General features: G+C 36.8%; 1 protein-coding gene across 4 annotated transcripts in view; it reads right to left on the reverse strand.

Annotated features, from left to right (window-relative positions):
• Window positions 1-17,756, reverse strand: part of COL14A1 (collagen type XIV alpha 1 chain) — a 127,412-nt gene that overhangs the window by 32,960 nt on the left and 76,696 nt on the right. For 3 of the 4 annotated variants that reach the window (XM_076329171.1, XM_076329172.1, XM_076329173.1), the window contains 10 exons: window positions 17,324-17,447; window positions 16,137-16,280; window positions 14,115-14,279; window positions 12,557-12,595; window positions 12,203-12,341; window positions 9,738-9,880; window positions 8,678-8,787; window positions 6,850-7,008; window positions 2,315-2,392; window positions 1,963-2,049 (listed from right to left, as the gene is read on the reverse strand). In XM_076329171.1, coding sequence (XP_076185286.1) covers window positions 1,963-2,049; window positions 2,315-2,392; window positions 6,850-7,008; window positions 8,678-8,787; window positions 9,738-9,880; window positions 12,203-12,341; window positions 12,557-12,595; window positions 14,115-14,279; window positions 16,137-16,280; window positions 17,324-17,447 — 1,188 coding nt within the window. Of the gene's footprint in view, window positions 1-1,962; window positions 2,050-2,314; window positions 2,393-6,849; window positions 7,009-8,677; window positions 8,788-9,737; window positions 9,881-12,202; window positions 12,342-12,556; window positions 12,596-13,637; window positions 13,698-14,114; window positions 14,280-16,136; window positions 16,281-17,323; window positions 17,448-17,756 lie in introns of those variants that run through there. The other variant, XM_076329174.1, reaches the window with a different exon arrangement.

Here is a 17,756-nt window from a genome sequence, read left to right on the forward strand (position 1 = left end):
GCAGAGATGAACACTGACTTTATTCTTTTGCTCTGCTTTTTCTTAGGCCTCTTACTTTTTTCCAAAGCTATGCCATCTAACTGTCTGGCAAAAAAACATCACTTATAAGAGGCTGAGTTCCAGAATCACATACTCGCCTGCCTAGGCAGTGATTTTTCTGCTTGATTTTAAGCCTCCTCTTGCATGGCTCTATGCTACTCAAAACACTGTTAATCCTAAATGTAATAAATAGAAGTACATTATTTTACTGCTGGGTTAAGCTTTAGCAATTCCTGATCTGCATATGTTTTGAACTATAGTGACACACATCCTTCCAGCCAAGTAATTTTTAAACATTTTTCATTTTACAGTGAAATGTGGTCAAACTACTCAATTTCATTTGCATTTTTGTGTGAATTATCCCATTGTCTTTTTCACAGAACACAAATTGGACACCTATATACAGAAATCAAAACTTTAATCCATATTTGATTTATAACCTACATTCAAATAGGAGAATGGAATAATTTTTCCTTGTTCAAGGTACACCTCCTTCAGTGAATTTTCTCCTGAGTTCCTTTTCAAGGTTTTGTACCAGAGCCTGAAGAACAGTTCTTGCAGAAAGACTAACCTCTGAGTTGTTAGTAGGATGCCTGCTAGGATCTACTACATGAATGTCTTATGTGCAAGTTAATTTTGTTGTTGAACATGTATCTCATGTAATTTATGTACTTTAACCTTTTCAGAAACTCATTTTCCTTCGCATTCTTCACTGGCTCTTTCTCTTCGAAACACGCTCTTGGAGCATCTGGGACACAGTATGAGCAGAGAGCCCTCACAAGAGGGCCTCATCTCAAGCTAACTTAGCAAGCAGCCCTAAGATGCCAGAGTTATCAGTCTAGTTGTAAAAGAAAAAACACACGACCGTTCTACAAACATCCCAGTCAGGATTCTCATTAAGCTAAACCGATAATAGACCATTGCAAATAGAGCCTACAACTTTTCTAAATCAGCCTTGGGATGTGAGACTGAGTTATCTAAATTCAGTGACCTATATCTCCATTGTCTGGTCTGATCGATTGTCTGAGTTCTTCCACAAGCCAGTAAAGAGAAAGGAGATTTATTCCATCTTTCTAAGATACTATGCTGAGATGGAAGGAGAGTTAAATAATTGTCTTCTAGAAGAGACTATCTAGTTCCACTGGTTACGCAAGGAACTTAGATATACACTCACTTAACATTTACACAGTAAACACTTAGATGAGTGCTATCAAAGTAACACCACAAAGTATAGCTAAAAGTTGTGACAGTGTGTATTTCATCATTCACTGGCAAACTAGAAAAAGTTTCAATGCAGCTTTCACCAAAGCCAGTTCATTTCATCCTCTCTTCCCTTCACCTCTTTTGGGTACCTCTCTGCCTCTAGGAGCTCACAGAAGAAACAGCACTTTCAGTTCTGCTTTTCAATAAATACTGTACTTAGGTAGTGCTTTTAAGACATAAAAGTCTTCTTTCATCATTTATCACACAAGTGGCATTGTCATACCCCATACCTTTAATTCATAAGAATACTGTAAACTGAGCATTTCAAAAAGCTAAACTCCAAGCTACATTTAGTACATATGTGCTAGAGTAGACAGATAGCAGGTGATTAAAAATTTGAAAATAAATGGCACTAACTATGACATATCTACTAATCTACAGACAGGTAACAGGGTTCAAGGTCTAAAGATTACCCTAACTGCTTCAGGTCTCGATTAAACCATTAAAAATTTGACTGACTTATTGGATGAGAAGGTTTTTTACAGCATATTACTTTGCATCTTTTCTATAAATTGAATGTAATTTTATCTCTTTACCAACACTTAAAACCCTAATTTAACCTTATTAGTGATACAATGGCAGTATATCCACATGTCTTGACATAAAGGTGGCCAGTGGACTATTTGGTACAGTTGACTACAAACCTGAATAAAACCTTACCGGTGGTCCAGGAGGTCCAAGGGGACCCTTATTAGCTTCTGAACAGGAACAAGCGTGAGGAAGGGCAGGGCAATTTTCCTCATCTCTCTATGGAAAGATCAAGATAGGAAGAGAATGATGTCCAAAACTTCGATTCAGAAGTTAAGAATTTTATGAATCTACTGTGTGGATGCCTCAAAAGCACCTACTTGATTTAGGAACATACATCTCATTGACTTTCAATAGGACAAGTAATCCAAGAAGACTTGGGCTTTTTTGAAAACTCTTAACCATCCATTTCCATTAAAACATTTGCCTCGATAAAGGGGAAAGTAAAAGGTAAATTCTACAGTTATTGAAAGAGGTTTCTTACCAAGCCAGGAAGCTCACAGCATTTGTCTCGATTGGCCCATGAGGTAGCACAAACAATGTCAAACATCTGTAACTGCAACTGTTTCAAAACAAGGATGATGTACAAAATGACTGTTAGTTGCAAGATCAGTGCAAAATGGAGCCATCAACAAGAAAAGCTACCTTGTTTCAAGCACTCAGATTAGACAGAGGACAGGCTATCGACTTCGAGCAGCTAGCCACAAATACGCTAACTTGAACAGTAAAAGGCTTGTGTTCTAACCAGCTTGTCCGGACTACCAGACATTACATGGATTGAGCAAGCTGTTCAAGGTTAAATGCTGCAGGCATTTGTAGGGTTATCCACACCTCCTTGATTAAATTCCTGATTTTGCCCAATGGTGCTTCCTGATGCTTTTTTCTAGCAAAGGAGGCATCAAGAGTCAGACGAAAGAGAGCTCAGCTTCTCAAAACAGTAATATCTCTTAAGCCACTGGTCTGGTGCTCAGATTTTATCTGGGACAAGGTCTCCTGTAGCCTACTACTTACACTGGAACTGAGCCACAAATAATATTTATCATTTTCTCCAGTTTTATTTTACTTTAGAATATGCCTTCTCTTATCCATATTATCCCCAGGCAATGAAAGTTTAAGGATGGTGAAAAGCTTGCTCAATACATGACAACATTGGGCAGAAAAGAAAATTCCCACCATAGGTCTGGGAACATGGTTTGGACAAGAATTTAATCTACAAGAACACACACATTTGGTAAAAATAATGGCTCCTAGATACTCAGAAACAATATACTAAATAGGACTCAGTGGTAAAACCAATTGTCTCCTTTACAGCCTTGAACTGAACAAAGGGGTCTAGAGAGATGAAGCCTTCTTCTGTTACTATTTCTATTCTTTTTCCATGCCTCATTTATGTGCATACTGAATAGAGAGGGGAGTGGAACAGAACATCCCATTAAATTAACCGCACATGTTAAAAAATTTGAGGAACTGCTAGAGATAGAACTCTCTCTGGTTTTGCTCCCATTATTATTTTCAGTGACATTATTTTAACACTAGAACAGAGGAGTGAATTTAAAGATTTTATTAAAACTGCATTGCTTCTAAAGCTGTTAAAATGAACTACCTATGTGCACCTTCAGCTTTGCCTCATTTTTTTCTTAAATAAGTCAATTATTATATTTTAAACAAAGGAATACTTTCATATACATAGAAAGTCTTCTTACCTGCCAGCAGATTAGCTGGTTTGTAGATATGCTGTACTACAGATGCTCAGCCACGTGAGCTGGCTCTATGCTAAACACCTTAGAGAGCTGAAGTGCAGCATGAAGGCAGCTTTTGGACCCTTGGTTTGGCTCCACAAAGGTCTGTCCTGAGTCCAACAAGTCTGTGTCCCTGGCTACGTCAAATACAAGCTGGCTCCAGGTGGAGCCACTTAGATGCCTCTTCGCTACACATCCCAAAGCTACTAATTCTGGGAGGACTCATTAGCTTGAGCGCAGTAGCATATGAACATGCATGAACATGCTGCTCTGGGACTCAGAATGACCCTGGGCATTTGCATGATACTACACTTAAGCAAATAAGACACCCCAGAAAAGGAGTGCAGGAACACCTGAGGTGGTTGTGCAGAAAGCAGCTTCGGTTCATAAGTAAGTAGTATTGCCATTTTTTCCATAACCCGGTCCATCCCAAGCTATTCTGTTATCCTGAACAATGCAAGGTAGACAGTATTGGCTAAATTTATGCAGTTCTACATAGGTATGTATATATATTCATTTTCTCTGGATTAGACAATCTAGAGATCCATAGTGATAAAGCATATTGGTGTAAAATAAAGAGCAAATAGATATTCCCTGAATTGCTGTATTCACCATCCAAATGTTGAATGACTCAGTATTCTCATTTTAAAATATTATGTGGGTTGCTCTGATTCAAGCTAAATAACTAAACAAAGCTTTCTTTGCTACTGTTAAACATTTATTCATAATTCTCTGTATTCATAGTGATTTTGCTTTCTAAATATCCAGTCCTGCAAACAGAACCAGTAAGACAGAAAAGTCTGCCCATCCTCATCTGATCAGGCTACAGTTCTGCAAAGATTTCTCAAGAGCAGACCACATCACACATTACTTTTTTTAACAGTACATATACACGGAGGTAAACAAGTTAAATTTAAAAGAAAAGGAAACATCAATAGAGAGAAGGTTTGTGAATTGTAAATAAACAATGTTTTAAAGCTAGACTTTTCATTAAATCCCATTGAAGGAATAAAGAACATTACTTGCTGCATGTCACGGTCAGGTTTCATTGCCCTAGCTGGCTGGAGTGCCTAATCCAGAGACGCCTCACTGTTAAGGGATGTTAAAAGGGCTAGGTACCTTTAGCCTAATCCCCTTTTTGTCCTGTCTATCTCTATTTCTGCCTGTTTATTGAACTGTTGCACACCGTATGCATTGATGGGAAAAAAAAAAAACTCTGATACAATTATATTCCTTCAAAATTGAAATCTTTTGCAAAATTCAGGTGATTGTATTGGATTCATTTATAAAAAAAAAAATACACAAAAAACATTCAGACAATGTTAAACTGTACCATGTGAATACAGTCAGAACAAAACATCCACAATTTTATTCCAAAATAACTGCCTGCCTGTTTTTATTTTATGTAATAAGCATCTCTAAAACTAAGATTAAAGCATTTCATACAGCTGATGAAAAAATAACTTTTCAGAACTATCAAACCCCAATTTTCATATCAATTCAAAACAATTTTCAAAATGTTTTAAAAAAAAGGAATTTTTGTTGTATGCATGCCTTCATGAATCTCTTAAAACTGTGAAGATACTGGAATGGACTAAATCCCAGAATTCTATTTCCAACAGTGGCATAAGTGATATCTCATGAAGCATAAGGGTGTAAGTCATACTTCTACCTTACAGTCTACTAGCTTCCAATGACTTTCAGATCAGGGATTTCCTGCCCCAGATTTGTTAACAACCAATATTTCCCTTTCATTCATTTGTCCATGGCTTCCCTACAATCTATATAAATATTTAGCACCCACAAAATTCTATGGCAAGCAGCTGCACTGATCTACTACCTGTTGTGAGAAGAACCTCTATCCTGCCTCCTACTAGCTTCCTTTGATGTCCTCTAATTTTTGGAGTAGAGGAAACCAACTCAATCATGCCTTAAATGTGACTAATCACACAAGTTCTACTCAATATGAATAAAATGTGCAGAATGGAGACTTTAAAGAATATTTGGGTGCTTTCTTGACCTGCTTGTAATTTGGTATATGTGGTAATACTTAAAGGCCACTAAACAGTACCATGGAGTAAAGAATTTTCATCTTCAGCTACACATTTGTAGGCTTACGTCAGTTTTACAGTTCATTTGAACAAAACCGAATTTTTCAGTGAGTGGGCAGTCTGACTTACAGATTCCTGGGTTCTAACAAAAGACACCAATTCTTTCCACTTCTTTACAAAGCCTTCTCTAATTCCAAGATTTCCTAAGTTTGCCTTTTTCTGTTTCTATTGAAATGTAACTACAAAGGTTTCTCTGTGTAATTGTCTTTACAGTCTTCGTGTAATTATTACCCATAAGTTTTGAGGCCTAAAGGCTCTTTTTTGTACACAGAGATATATTCTGAGGGCTTATTTTTTACTAAACAAGAATATTTCCATATAGTAGCAAGTAAATACATTTCTGAAACCTCATTCCTATTCAAATCAAGCCTTGAGTTCAAAGTTCACATTTTCTAACCTCATTCTAAGGTCAAGAAAGTTCAAAAAATTTAGCAAACAGTACTGCACGGCAAAGAAGCCTTCTTAAGATCGTCAGATTGTCGATTCTTCTTCAACAACTAAATCTACCTGAAAAACCCAAACAAACCTTCTTAATGACATCTGAAGCAAAATGGAAAGACTCCCATAGGTTGCTGTGCAAACAGAATGATCAGTTACTGCTTCTAGGAGAATAATTTCAGAGGAATGAAAGAGTTCTTAATCTTGGGGAAGATCTTTCACATTTAAAATATTTTATATTCTAAAAGAACTAGATATACTAGGACAGGAGCTTTCGGGGGCTGCCTGTGTCAAACCAGTTCAATTATTTGTTGAACAGACAGTGAGCTTAGGGTAAACATAGAGTAAGAGTGAATAAGAGACATGGGGAATAATCATCACTCAAAACAAAGTTTAAATGATTCCAGGCAAAGGAGTTATACATTGTATTACTCTATGTAATGAAGTTTGGAACACAAGTCATATCTGAATGTATCAACTGTGTTCACATACGTGTTTGAGAATAACATTTGAACAATGATGATCTAGTGATTTCGTTTATTAAAATAATCAAAAATAGATTTCGCCCAAGTTGACTATTGCAGGCTTTTGCAGAATTTCTGAAATGCTTGAACTTTACTGTTTCAAATATGAGTTCACTCTGCTTCAACTTAAAACTAACTGCAAAGATTCCAAACACTTGTTTTTAGTATATTTTAAGTGGTTTAAAGAATTGTTCTTGTTCTACTCACTGGCGCAGAGTTGTCTCTTGGTCCTCTGGATCTGACCATTCTCCCCAGCACTTCTATGCCATCAGAACTAATATTCCCTGCTGCATTAATGGTCTTCTCGCTCACCTGCTTGCAGTCAATAATTATTTTGGCCGTAGTCTTGCTGATAACAACATGCAACTAAGCAAAAGAAAAGATGCTTTAACGTACAAAGGAGCACATAGGATATATACATTTCCTGGGAAAAGGAAGGCATTTTTTGAAATGAGCTCCTAACTCCATGTTTGCTAGTGAAACTCAGAGAATAATCCATAGCAAATAATCTAGATGACCTCTAGAGGTGCATGCCAACCTGAATTATTCTATGATTCTAACCTGTTTAATGGATTTAGCTTATTTTTCTGCTTATGGAACATCTGCACACAAATTGGCACCTTACATAATTTATTCAGTAAGAAAATAATTTGTCCCTGACAAAAGATCCATACAATGTTCATATACCACCCAGATCCCAAAGAACTCTTGATTTATGTGGTCAGTAATAATTCCTGGGCCTTGTATGATCCTGCTATATAGCACTGGATTTCACCAATACATCCTTTATAGCCACTTGCAAAAGCCAAAACTAAGCAGTAAAATTTAGCCTGTAAATTATACATTAACTACACAGCAAAACTTTTCATAGTGAAGTTTTTACACTGAAAAAACATCAAAAGCAGTACAGAAAAGCAGAGCACAGCAACAGAGTTACTTCCTTCTGCCTTGACTCACACTCTGTTATCCATTGCTGATACAGCAAAGACATTCCCAACAGAGAGGACAATCGTAGCCACAATTGTCCTGTCATGAGCAAACTCTAAGTTAAGCAAAGGAAAGAACAATTTTTTTGGGGGGAGACCCGATGAAGAGCTGGTAGAAACGCAATATCTGCTCTATACCAGTACACTATATGGAGTTCAGAGCCCAAGGTGTAGGGAAGAACACCAGAAGTCCTGTAGCTGCTTTGCTATGGGCTCAGCTGGAACTAAATAACTGAAAAGCTGGCATGAATTTGGTCTCCTGTGCCTTTCAAACAGACGTATAGCAAGGATCATAATTCAAAATGCAGAAAAATACTTAAGAGGAGAATTTGCTAAAGCCTTATATATTCCTCCAAAGCACAACTTAAAAGAGTCAGAATTAGATCCCAGCTCTGACCTACCTTCCCTTTCTTGCTCCATTGATTAAAAAGGAAGTACAGAAAAGTTAAGCTCTGTAAATACTATCCCTCAATCCACAGTCTCCTTTTTTTGTTCAGGAAAGACACAAACATCAGGAATAAAAGCAAATAACAAAAGCACCTTCCACAACAAATATGTGCTACAATCCTAGCACTACTTCATCTGCTTTCGGAAAGAATGTTACAAGTTCTCTAACAGCCAAGAAAAGTTCGACATGGCATAGCCCTTAAAATATGTTTAAAAATAACAACTCTGGTCAAAAGAAGGATAATTTTTTTTTGCTGGACTTTTTATTTTCATTTTGAATGACATTTCCAATCCAAACCTTAAAAGGAAAAGCCAATGTATTTCTAAATTACTTTTCAAGGCAAGTATTTTTAATCAACTCTAAAATACAGGCACAAAGCATGAGATGAAAATTGATCACATCAGCTTCATCACAAAAACTATGTTTTGTTTAATGTTAATTCAATATTGCAAAGAGACTTACGACAGTTTGGTAGATGATTCTGAATAAGCAAAATACATTTCTCTTGGCAGCAGTTGACCACATGAAAGAAGATTTCAAAACATGAAAAACTCCCAAACCTTTATTCAGAGTGCTTTTTTTTCCTATTACCATTACTAACCTTATGAAAACTCCCATAAAATATCTTCCTTATTTCAGGACCTTCAAAAGTCACAGTTTGAAAATCTCCTTTGTAGTCATAGTTAAAGAAAGTCAGAGTTTTACCACCATCTGTGTGAGAATAAAAATAAGGGCTCTGTGTTAGAGGAAGAAAGGGCCTGATATATTATTTGAAAGGGTCAATTTTGTGTTTAACAAAGACGACCAAAGATGTCAGATCAAGTGTTAGTAAAACACATTCTTAAGTGATATACTGACCTGGAAGTAACAAGTTATCTCAGAGAAATATTCTTTCCTGGTTTGACAGGAAGGATGGGCCAATAGTTGGGAGTGTACCTCACCCATGTCTATCTGATCCTACTCTCCCACTCGTTCTCTGTGGGACTTGGACAAGAAAAGGAGGCATGGGTCCTCAAGCTAGCTAAATGCCTAATTCCCACCTATTTCAAGGTGACATATCTAAAGAATTCTAGGAGAAATAGAAAGATAAGTACTAATATATCTTTTTAAAAATTGGCAGCTATAAAGAACAGCTATCATAGTATCTATGTCCTTTCAACAGTAAATATGGAAACCTTCTAAAATATAATCCCTGTTTTACAGTTGTGGAAGTCAAATCAAGTAGAAATGAAGAGTCATCAAGAGTTCATGTCTCTAGCTCTAAGCCTGCTAATCCACTAGACTGCATTGCCTCTACGCATACTGTACTGACAGTACCACTGGCATATATCAAGATAGATTCTATTAGAACCAGATTCAGACCAGTGGAAATTTTAAAAGCAAATGAGTAGCTCCCTTACATCAATTTACATCTAGTATATCTCTTTGGATTTCAATATCATTGCTCCCAGTTTAGAGCAGTGTACTCAATATTTGACTCTAACTCCAAATTAAACTCAGTTAAATTAAATCTAAAAAATATCCATTAGAGACTGTCACCTTCCAGATTCAGGTAGTTGTTCTGGCAGCAGATTAAAACATTGGCAATAATAAATCTAGACACAGAATGAATCATTCCTACAGTTAAAGAAAAAGTCACTGGTAAAATACAAAATACATACTATCTAAAATAACTCCAACCAGTGGTTCATATTCTTCATTTAAAATCTCCCAAAGAGCAAATGGCTCCTGAGGTGTGTCGGGGAGTATACGAAAGAGAAACGTAATGGTGTAATCAGAAGGGAGACCTTCAGGATGCAAATACCTGTAAGAGAAATAATGTCTTTTAAACTGAAACAAACATTAAATCTGGTGATTTACTCACCAGATGTTCACTTAACACACTTTCTATTACTCTGTATATTTCTTTGGAAATCAAGACTGAGAAGCGATATGAATAAGTGGTTGCAAAATCTACTCAACTTGATAACTATCAAAAGAATACTTATGAAAAAAGAAGTTATCTTTTCCCTTGAAATTTACAAAATTGCCCTTAATTTTTTTTTTTTTAATTTGAAGATCAAATCAGAGGTCAGTTTGAAGTAAAGCTGAAATTAGTTATATTAAAAGCTTTTAAAAAAACAGTAGCCACTCGCAAGACCTTTGCTATTGTCTGGTTTAACAGACAATGAAAATAGAAGCTGCTTGGAAGACCAATCTCAATAGACATGTCCTTTGTCATTAAACCATCACTAATGGATTAAAATTAGGAGTGACAGAGACTGTTACAGGAAGCTTTATAAATTATAGGGAATGTAGTTTATACATTTCAAAGCCAATATATAAGAAAGTGAAGTCAAAACAGATCACACATACAGAAATACAATCTGTTCTCCTAGAATTTTTGCAGAAGAGAGAGGAATTTTATGATATAAAAGAAGTATGTTATTTTATGCCATTTCCTAAAATTTGCTATTTAGTACTTTCAATTTAATTTAACCTTTCATTGTCAAATCCCAAAGTGGGACATTTGGACAAGTGTCTGAAATGACTGACTGTATTTTGAAAAAGTTAATTAGTCTGATTCCTTAAAATCATAGTAAAGGGGTCTGAAAGAGGCCTGAAGAGGTTATTTAATCAATTTCTTTTCCCCAGATATGATCCATTCCTTCTAAAATGTTTCTGGCACATATAAGATGTATAGATATGAATCATGCTGGAAAAGAAGTTAAATGTGATATATAATCAACATATTCTGCACAGTGACTGTAGATGATGAAACATGATGTTACACTGCACATTTCCTATAGAGAAAAGAGAGAGGGAACTCAATAGGTATAAGAACAAAGCCTTACAGTACACCCATTGTACAAAGCAGAAGTGAAAGAAAATTCAATAAGCAGGGTGGGGGAAACACAAGGTTTGGGGATACGGAGCTCAAAAAGGAGAATAACATTAATGACATTCAGTGCACAGATGACATGACAAAAACAAGTGGTACTTGTACTTGTATGCAGACGTACCTGTAGATCACCAAGAGAAAGGTATTCTCTGAACCATGAAAGGGAGTGAAAGCCTAATGAAGCAGTAAGATTGGGCTGGGGTGGCAGCTAGAGAAGAGCATATAAATGCAGCAGATCCAATTTGAAAGAAGCAGAAAGGGAAAAAGAAGTGAGAAATGCTATTCCCTGGAAATTCCAGTCCAACTAGACCCAGTAGAAAACTAAACATGGAGAATGTGAAACAGCTCCAAGAAGTATAGCTCCAACTGGGACACAACAGGATAATCACACAAAAAGACTAAGATGACATCTAATATAAATCTTAAAAGTAATTTCCCACTGTTTTTCTTTCTTATTTGTCTCAGCTAAAGAATACTTTGTTACCTCTTCCCATGTTTAATCCAGCAGGGTCACTGCTTTTCTCTGGAGCCACTTAATACAAAGTGGGGGACTGGACTGTGAGGAACCAAACACAACATACACACTGCTCATAGAAGAAATGGAGAGTTTCCATCACTTCCTCTCTGAGGAATGACTATAAAAGTTCGATGGGAGGTTTCTTCATCACCTCCATATCTCTCCCAGGACACAGTCCTCATGACTGAACTATGTCCTGCCTCCCAGGAAGGTACTAGATGGTGTTCACACAGACTCATTTCAGCATAAGCAGATAATCTTCCTTTGTAATCAATGAATGGACACAGACTGATGCAGAAAGGGACTGAGGACACACCTAAAGCAGGTTTGCACTCTGACTCAGACTTCAAGGACATTCTGCACTCTATGAGACTTCAACCTGCTTTCCAGAGGCACCTTTCACAAAGTACTACATAGTGGAATCTGCCCAGACGTACGCCTGTACAAAATTGCTTGGTGCTAAACTGGCATAAGCCTGAAACTGGCTTATGTGGGAAACCCAAAATAGCCAGTTAGCTTACCTACTTCTACCTGCAACTGCTGTTTTTGAATGAAACTGATTGAGGACTCAGGACACCAAACACTCTTCTTATTCATTAGTATAATGTAGATATACACTAGCGTCTCTGCTCTTCTGATGTGAAAATACTGGTCCCTGAAATGAATAATTGCCTGCACTGGACAATTACCTTCATGGGTTTTATGAATATTTATATGTTAATACATACTTGGTAGGCTGGGATACCAGGGCATCCTTGTGCAGTCTGTAACATGGGTAAACATTAAATGTACCAGGTTCCATTGAAACCCCTTCCAAAGCTGAAAACTCCTTTTCAACCAAACCAAACATTTCCATCATTTTAAATCCTGGAAGGCATCAAAATATACATCCTATTAGTTGAAATTAATACCGCATTAGAGGAAAAAAAAAAGACAAAGCCAGTTGCATCAACGAGTTTCATATCACTATCTGTTGAACAGCTGTTGGCATAAAGGGGAATTTATTGCCTAATATTGTGAAAATCAGGTAATGAAACTGATTCTATAAATCAGGAACAAAAATGAACACAAAAATATTGTACCTGCAAAATTGTTGCCATCTTTAACTACCAATGGGCAGGCTGGAAAAGAAGAAAAGATATATTTAAGGATACAAGAAATGTCCCACTGGGTCAGAACAATGATCCATTCAGCCCAGTACTCTATCCCCAACAGCAGCAAAAGGAGATGCTGTTTAGGAAGGGCATGCAAGTCTGGCCACTTTCTACTCCATATAGTTGATGCTCCTTAGGATCCACAAGGGTTGTAGCAAAGACGTTAAAGGGTACATCCCTGTGTGTTCCATATAATATCCTTTTATGGATCTGTTGTCCATGAATTTGTCTAATCCTTCTATGAACCTGCCTCCACAACCTCTTGTGGCAACAAATTCACTGTCTGCTGCATAAAAATGTATGTCTTACACTGGGTTTTAACCAAGTGCTCCCTAGTTCTCTATTTGTGAGCTCCAGCCTAACTCCAGCTCAAGATCCATTGCTTTAGCTGGCATTCTCTGTACCTTTTCAAACTCCACAATAGCTTTCACGAGCAACAGAGACCAGAATTGCACGCAGTCCTTAAGATGTGTGAACCCATCTTAAATAGCTGTAAATCTGTTTTATATTTTTCTTCTAACAGGGAAGAAAGCACACTAATCTCTTCCAGGAAAAGTGCCCTAGGAAATCAATAAGCCTAGATGCAGGATGTCAAATATGGCACCCCAGGATACTCATATTCGGAGATCACTTTTAGAAGGCAAGCACAAGTGACCAATAAATGCCACTGTTGAGTATTCCTAATGTTCAAAGTCCTCCCTACCGTTTAAAGTAGAGTTTATGGTCAAAACCAAAGAATTGATGGGACACAAGCAACATATTTGTGTTCACCAGCTCTGACAACTCACAGTCCCATGATAATTCACAGTCCTATGCACAAGGACTCCTTACAATCACAAATTATTAACATCAGCTATACACTGCCTACTTCCTGGCTCATATGTAAGGAAACATATTGAGGGCACACACCTAAAAGCATGTATATTATTCACCTCTAACCATTAGGTGTTGTTCCAGAATGTCTTTCCCTTCATTTTCATAAAGAGTCTGAAGTGTGGCATTTTCACAGATTTCAAAGAGTTTGGGCGTGTTTTATGCTTTTCCTTAGGCTACAACTCTTCTACTTTCTCTGATAACACAAACATTCATGATTAGCTCTCCATTAATAAATTAACCATGCGATTTGAGTAATAATGAATGTAGCTAACTCTACTCTTACAGATGGTTAAAGTAGCCTAGAAAATAAATTATAATTAACTTTTTATGACTAAATTCTGAACCATTAACAATGTTTCAAATCTGAAATAACTTCTTGACAACCAGTGGATGTATTCTGGATTTATAGCAAACAACCATTAATTATTTTTGAAGTCACACCACCTTAAGTTCCTTAATCTTTTATGGAATTAGTATCAGAGTTATAATATCTGCAGTAAATTATGTTAAAAAGATCAAGAATACCTCTTAATAGAAAAATAATAGTTACAAAGCCCCCAGTATTTAGCACTTATTATATTAGAAGCCAGTATAAGTCAAAACAGCTAACTTGCTGATGCAGTTTCACAAACAAAAGTGATAAGCTCATCTTCAATCTTTGTAAAGGCATCAAAGTCATCCACAAAGAAGACGTGTCTTTCACTGGGTTTGCTGCCAATATTAACTAACTCGGAATAGTCAGCATCAGCTACTCCAATAGCAAAAAAGCTGAAACCTGTAAAACATAAAAGAACACTCTTGTGAGTCATTCATTTAGAGAGTGGAAATACAATATGAACACAACTGTATTTGCACTGGCTCCTTTCCTGATTAAATACAATGGTGGAAATTTTATTATTATCCTATAACACAAGAAAATTCATGCATGTAATCTAAAAGAAAGGTAATACATTGTCTGTGAGATATTTCTTTTGGCTATTTATGCTTAATCAGTTAATAAAAGTTAATGCTTAAGTGTTTTCTTGAAGACATATAAGACTACTCAGTAGTATAAATTTTTAGCATATGTTCAAATGCTTTTCTAATTTAATGCTATACTGTAATACACACAAAAATATCCGTGTATCAAGTATATCATAAATACAAAGCACAGAAATTAATTTCCTGTAGGTCTTTTACAGATTTTGTTCTGTGCCATATATTAATCAGAGTTTTCAAGGAACTGCTGCCTCATGAGTGAACACTGAAATAAATGCATTCTCATTTCATCAGCAACTTAACTGCATTGGTTGAATCTGTTCTATATATTTTGCATGAATATATTTCAAAATTTGAGCCTGACTTCAAAGATTTAAATGAAATGGAAATTGTATCTTATATGTTTTAGGAGCAGCAAACTAGCCAAAAGTCTTTCAACATTTTCCTTTCCATAAATGATAAAGAAAAAACCTGTCTACATCAGGCTGAATACTGTTAATGGACATACTGTTCCTGCATGGCTCAGTCCCAAATTTACTCCAGTCAAGCAATATTGTCTTTAAGTTTGAATGAGGCCCAGGGGCATTCATCACCTTCTGCAGAGCTTTTAGCATAACAAAACTTTGACTTAATATATTATAACAATATCTTCATGTCTCATCCAAGATCAGCACCTCTTCATGCCAGTCTCTATCATAGTTGCAAGTCAGTACCTGCTCCAACCTATCTGCAGCCTAAACATACAGCATGCACAAAAGGAAATGGGAGAGAGGAAGTCATTTGTCCAAGGTGACACATCCCAGTCAGCAACTGAACCCCCATCATATGCCGTCTCTGGTCGTTGCCAGTCTAATAGTTAATAAGGCAACTACAAGACTGACCTGACAGTTGAACATTTTTTGTTCAGCTTAGACATAGACTCCAATTTATTCACAAATACGGAGTTTTCTTGATTGCTACTTAAAACAAGTTATGTGCGCTCTACTATTTTGTGATGCGACTTTATTTATGAGGGCACTGCACTCAGCATCTAGCAATAATACAAGCAGGCAGCCAAGCTCAACGATTGCATTGGGTTTCAGGAATCAGTAATATACACTGATAACTTCGTAGCTGCCAAAGTCTAAAGGTAAATAAAAAAGCACAAATGTAATTTCTTCTTAGATCACCTCACATTAAAAGGATGATAGCTGCTTTCTTCCATCCTTTAGTTTTGTTCCATGTGGCACACTGTGCCCTTTGGGTTTTGATACAAATCTCAGTATCAGACATTCCTACAACAACTAACCCAGTTCTTATACTTAATCTCACAATACTGCGTGGCTGCTTAAAGCTCTACTTCATAGATGACAGTCCAGATTCTCAGGATCATGTCCCCTAAATTCTTTGCCATGGGAGCAATTCCATTGACTACTAGATGATTTTAGCACTGCTGCCAAAATGAAAAATAGCAGCATTAATCACAAAAAAAAAAATCCAGAATCTAACCATATACTAGTGATATTCTAAGTTTCTCAGCAATTGCTGTCTGTTTCCTTTAAACTTGGAAATCTTCCTGGAGCAAAAGTTATCCTTATCTCATGCCCACACTTATGTAGTTATAATTAATGAGAAAAAGGAAAATGTGAATAGTTCTTAAAACTACACATTTTACCATCAAGTTGCATTTCCCTGGAGACTTTGTTCACATCGTCCTGTGATCGCCCATCAGTAATGACAACCAAAACCTTCGGAATGCCCCTTCTCATGCCTGCCTCTCCAGTAAACAAGACTTCTCTTGCATGTTTAATGGCTTTGCCTGAAACAGAAAAAATTGACAACAAACTTTCACTGTGACATAAATCCAATTTCTACTGGCTTCTCATGTCATATGTTAGACATCAATAAAAAGAGAAATCTGTTGGGTCCTGAGTAGTCTGTAAATTAGTGCATTCTGTAGGTATTAAAATAGAGATTTAGAAAAGTTTAATTTTGACCCTAACCTTTGAAAATTTGATGGCTTCAGCCATCCATTTTTCAATCCAGAAGATGGAGATCAAGAACATGACATGTGTGGGAAAGGGTATTCTGTGCAGCTTAGAGATAACAAAATCTTCCCTTACTGGATTGTAGGGCACAGTCTAGGTAACAACTGAAAGTGTCATTGTAGTATTTTCTTGAGTAAATGGAAAACGTGTTATTTTGATACTGCTGAGATTGGATGCAATGCAACAGCTGCAAGAAATTTCTGTGCAGTCTGAGAATAATAAAACATATGGTTTCCAACTAAAACAGATTTTAACCCTTTCAGCACTCATCTTTAATTTCTTCACATCAGAGGGCTATCTTAAGGGATTAATTAAAATGTAACTACATTCAGTCAACAGACATCTTCCCCCAGCCCAGCCTTAATCATACCACTGAGGCTTAACTGTCCTGGCTTATAACCAAACAGACCCTCCACTCTGTCTACTGTTTTCTACATGCTCTGCAAGCTCCCTCCCACCTTTCTCTCCCCCCCGGCTTTTCCACTTGCCAAGCTGATTTCATATTACTCCCCATTCCACCTTCCACAATCCCCAAAGTCATTCACTTCTGCCTAGCTGCCTCTCTCCCTTCCTCCCTGATCCTTGACATCACTGTTGGTCAGAGGGATGAATGCCCAGAAGTAGGGGGTGAAGGGTGTAAACTGCAGATTACGAAGACTTTCTAACTTCAAAGCCCAACCTTTCACCTCCAGTGTGGAGATACTGTGTTCTCACTGGTTTTGCACTGATATATTAAACCACTTAGCAAATGGGAAAAATACTGCACAGAGAGTAGCAGGGAGAAAATCTGCATCATAATCATGACCTTTCTCACCTGTTTTTGTATTTCCTCCTTTGTAGGCTATTTGCTGAATAGCTTCAAGAAGAGTCTCTTTTGTTTTGTATGCATTCAATTTAAATTCTGTCCTGGGATCATCACTGAACTGAATTATTGCCACCTGTGCACACAGAAGATGTGTTCATTACTAAAGCACCACACAGTGTATAAGCAAAAAGTAAGTGAACCAGTGTGTTTAAAACAAGGATTTATCTTGTAACTTTACTTTATCCTTAAATTGAAGCCAGAATTTTTTTCTCTTTAAGAAGCTTTCACTAAATAAAGTTTAATTTTACTCTCTGCAGCCTTGGCAACCACCTAACACTTTCTGGTTTCATTTTGGAGCAAACAGGATGAGAAAAGTAATACCCACTTTGGCAAAAGCACTCCCAATCGAGCCCAAAAGCAAAATCCTAGTTACAGCTGCTCA

This window comes from Aptenodytes patagonicus, chromosome 2, assembly GCF_965638725.1.
Source record: "Aptenodytes patagonicus chromosome 2, bAptPat1.pri.cur, whole genome shotgun sequence".
In the NCBI taxonomy this organism is placed as follows: Eukaryota; Metazoa; Chordata; class Aves; order Sphenisciformes; family Spheniscidae; genus Aptenodytes; species Aptenodytes patagonicus.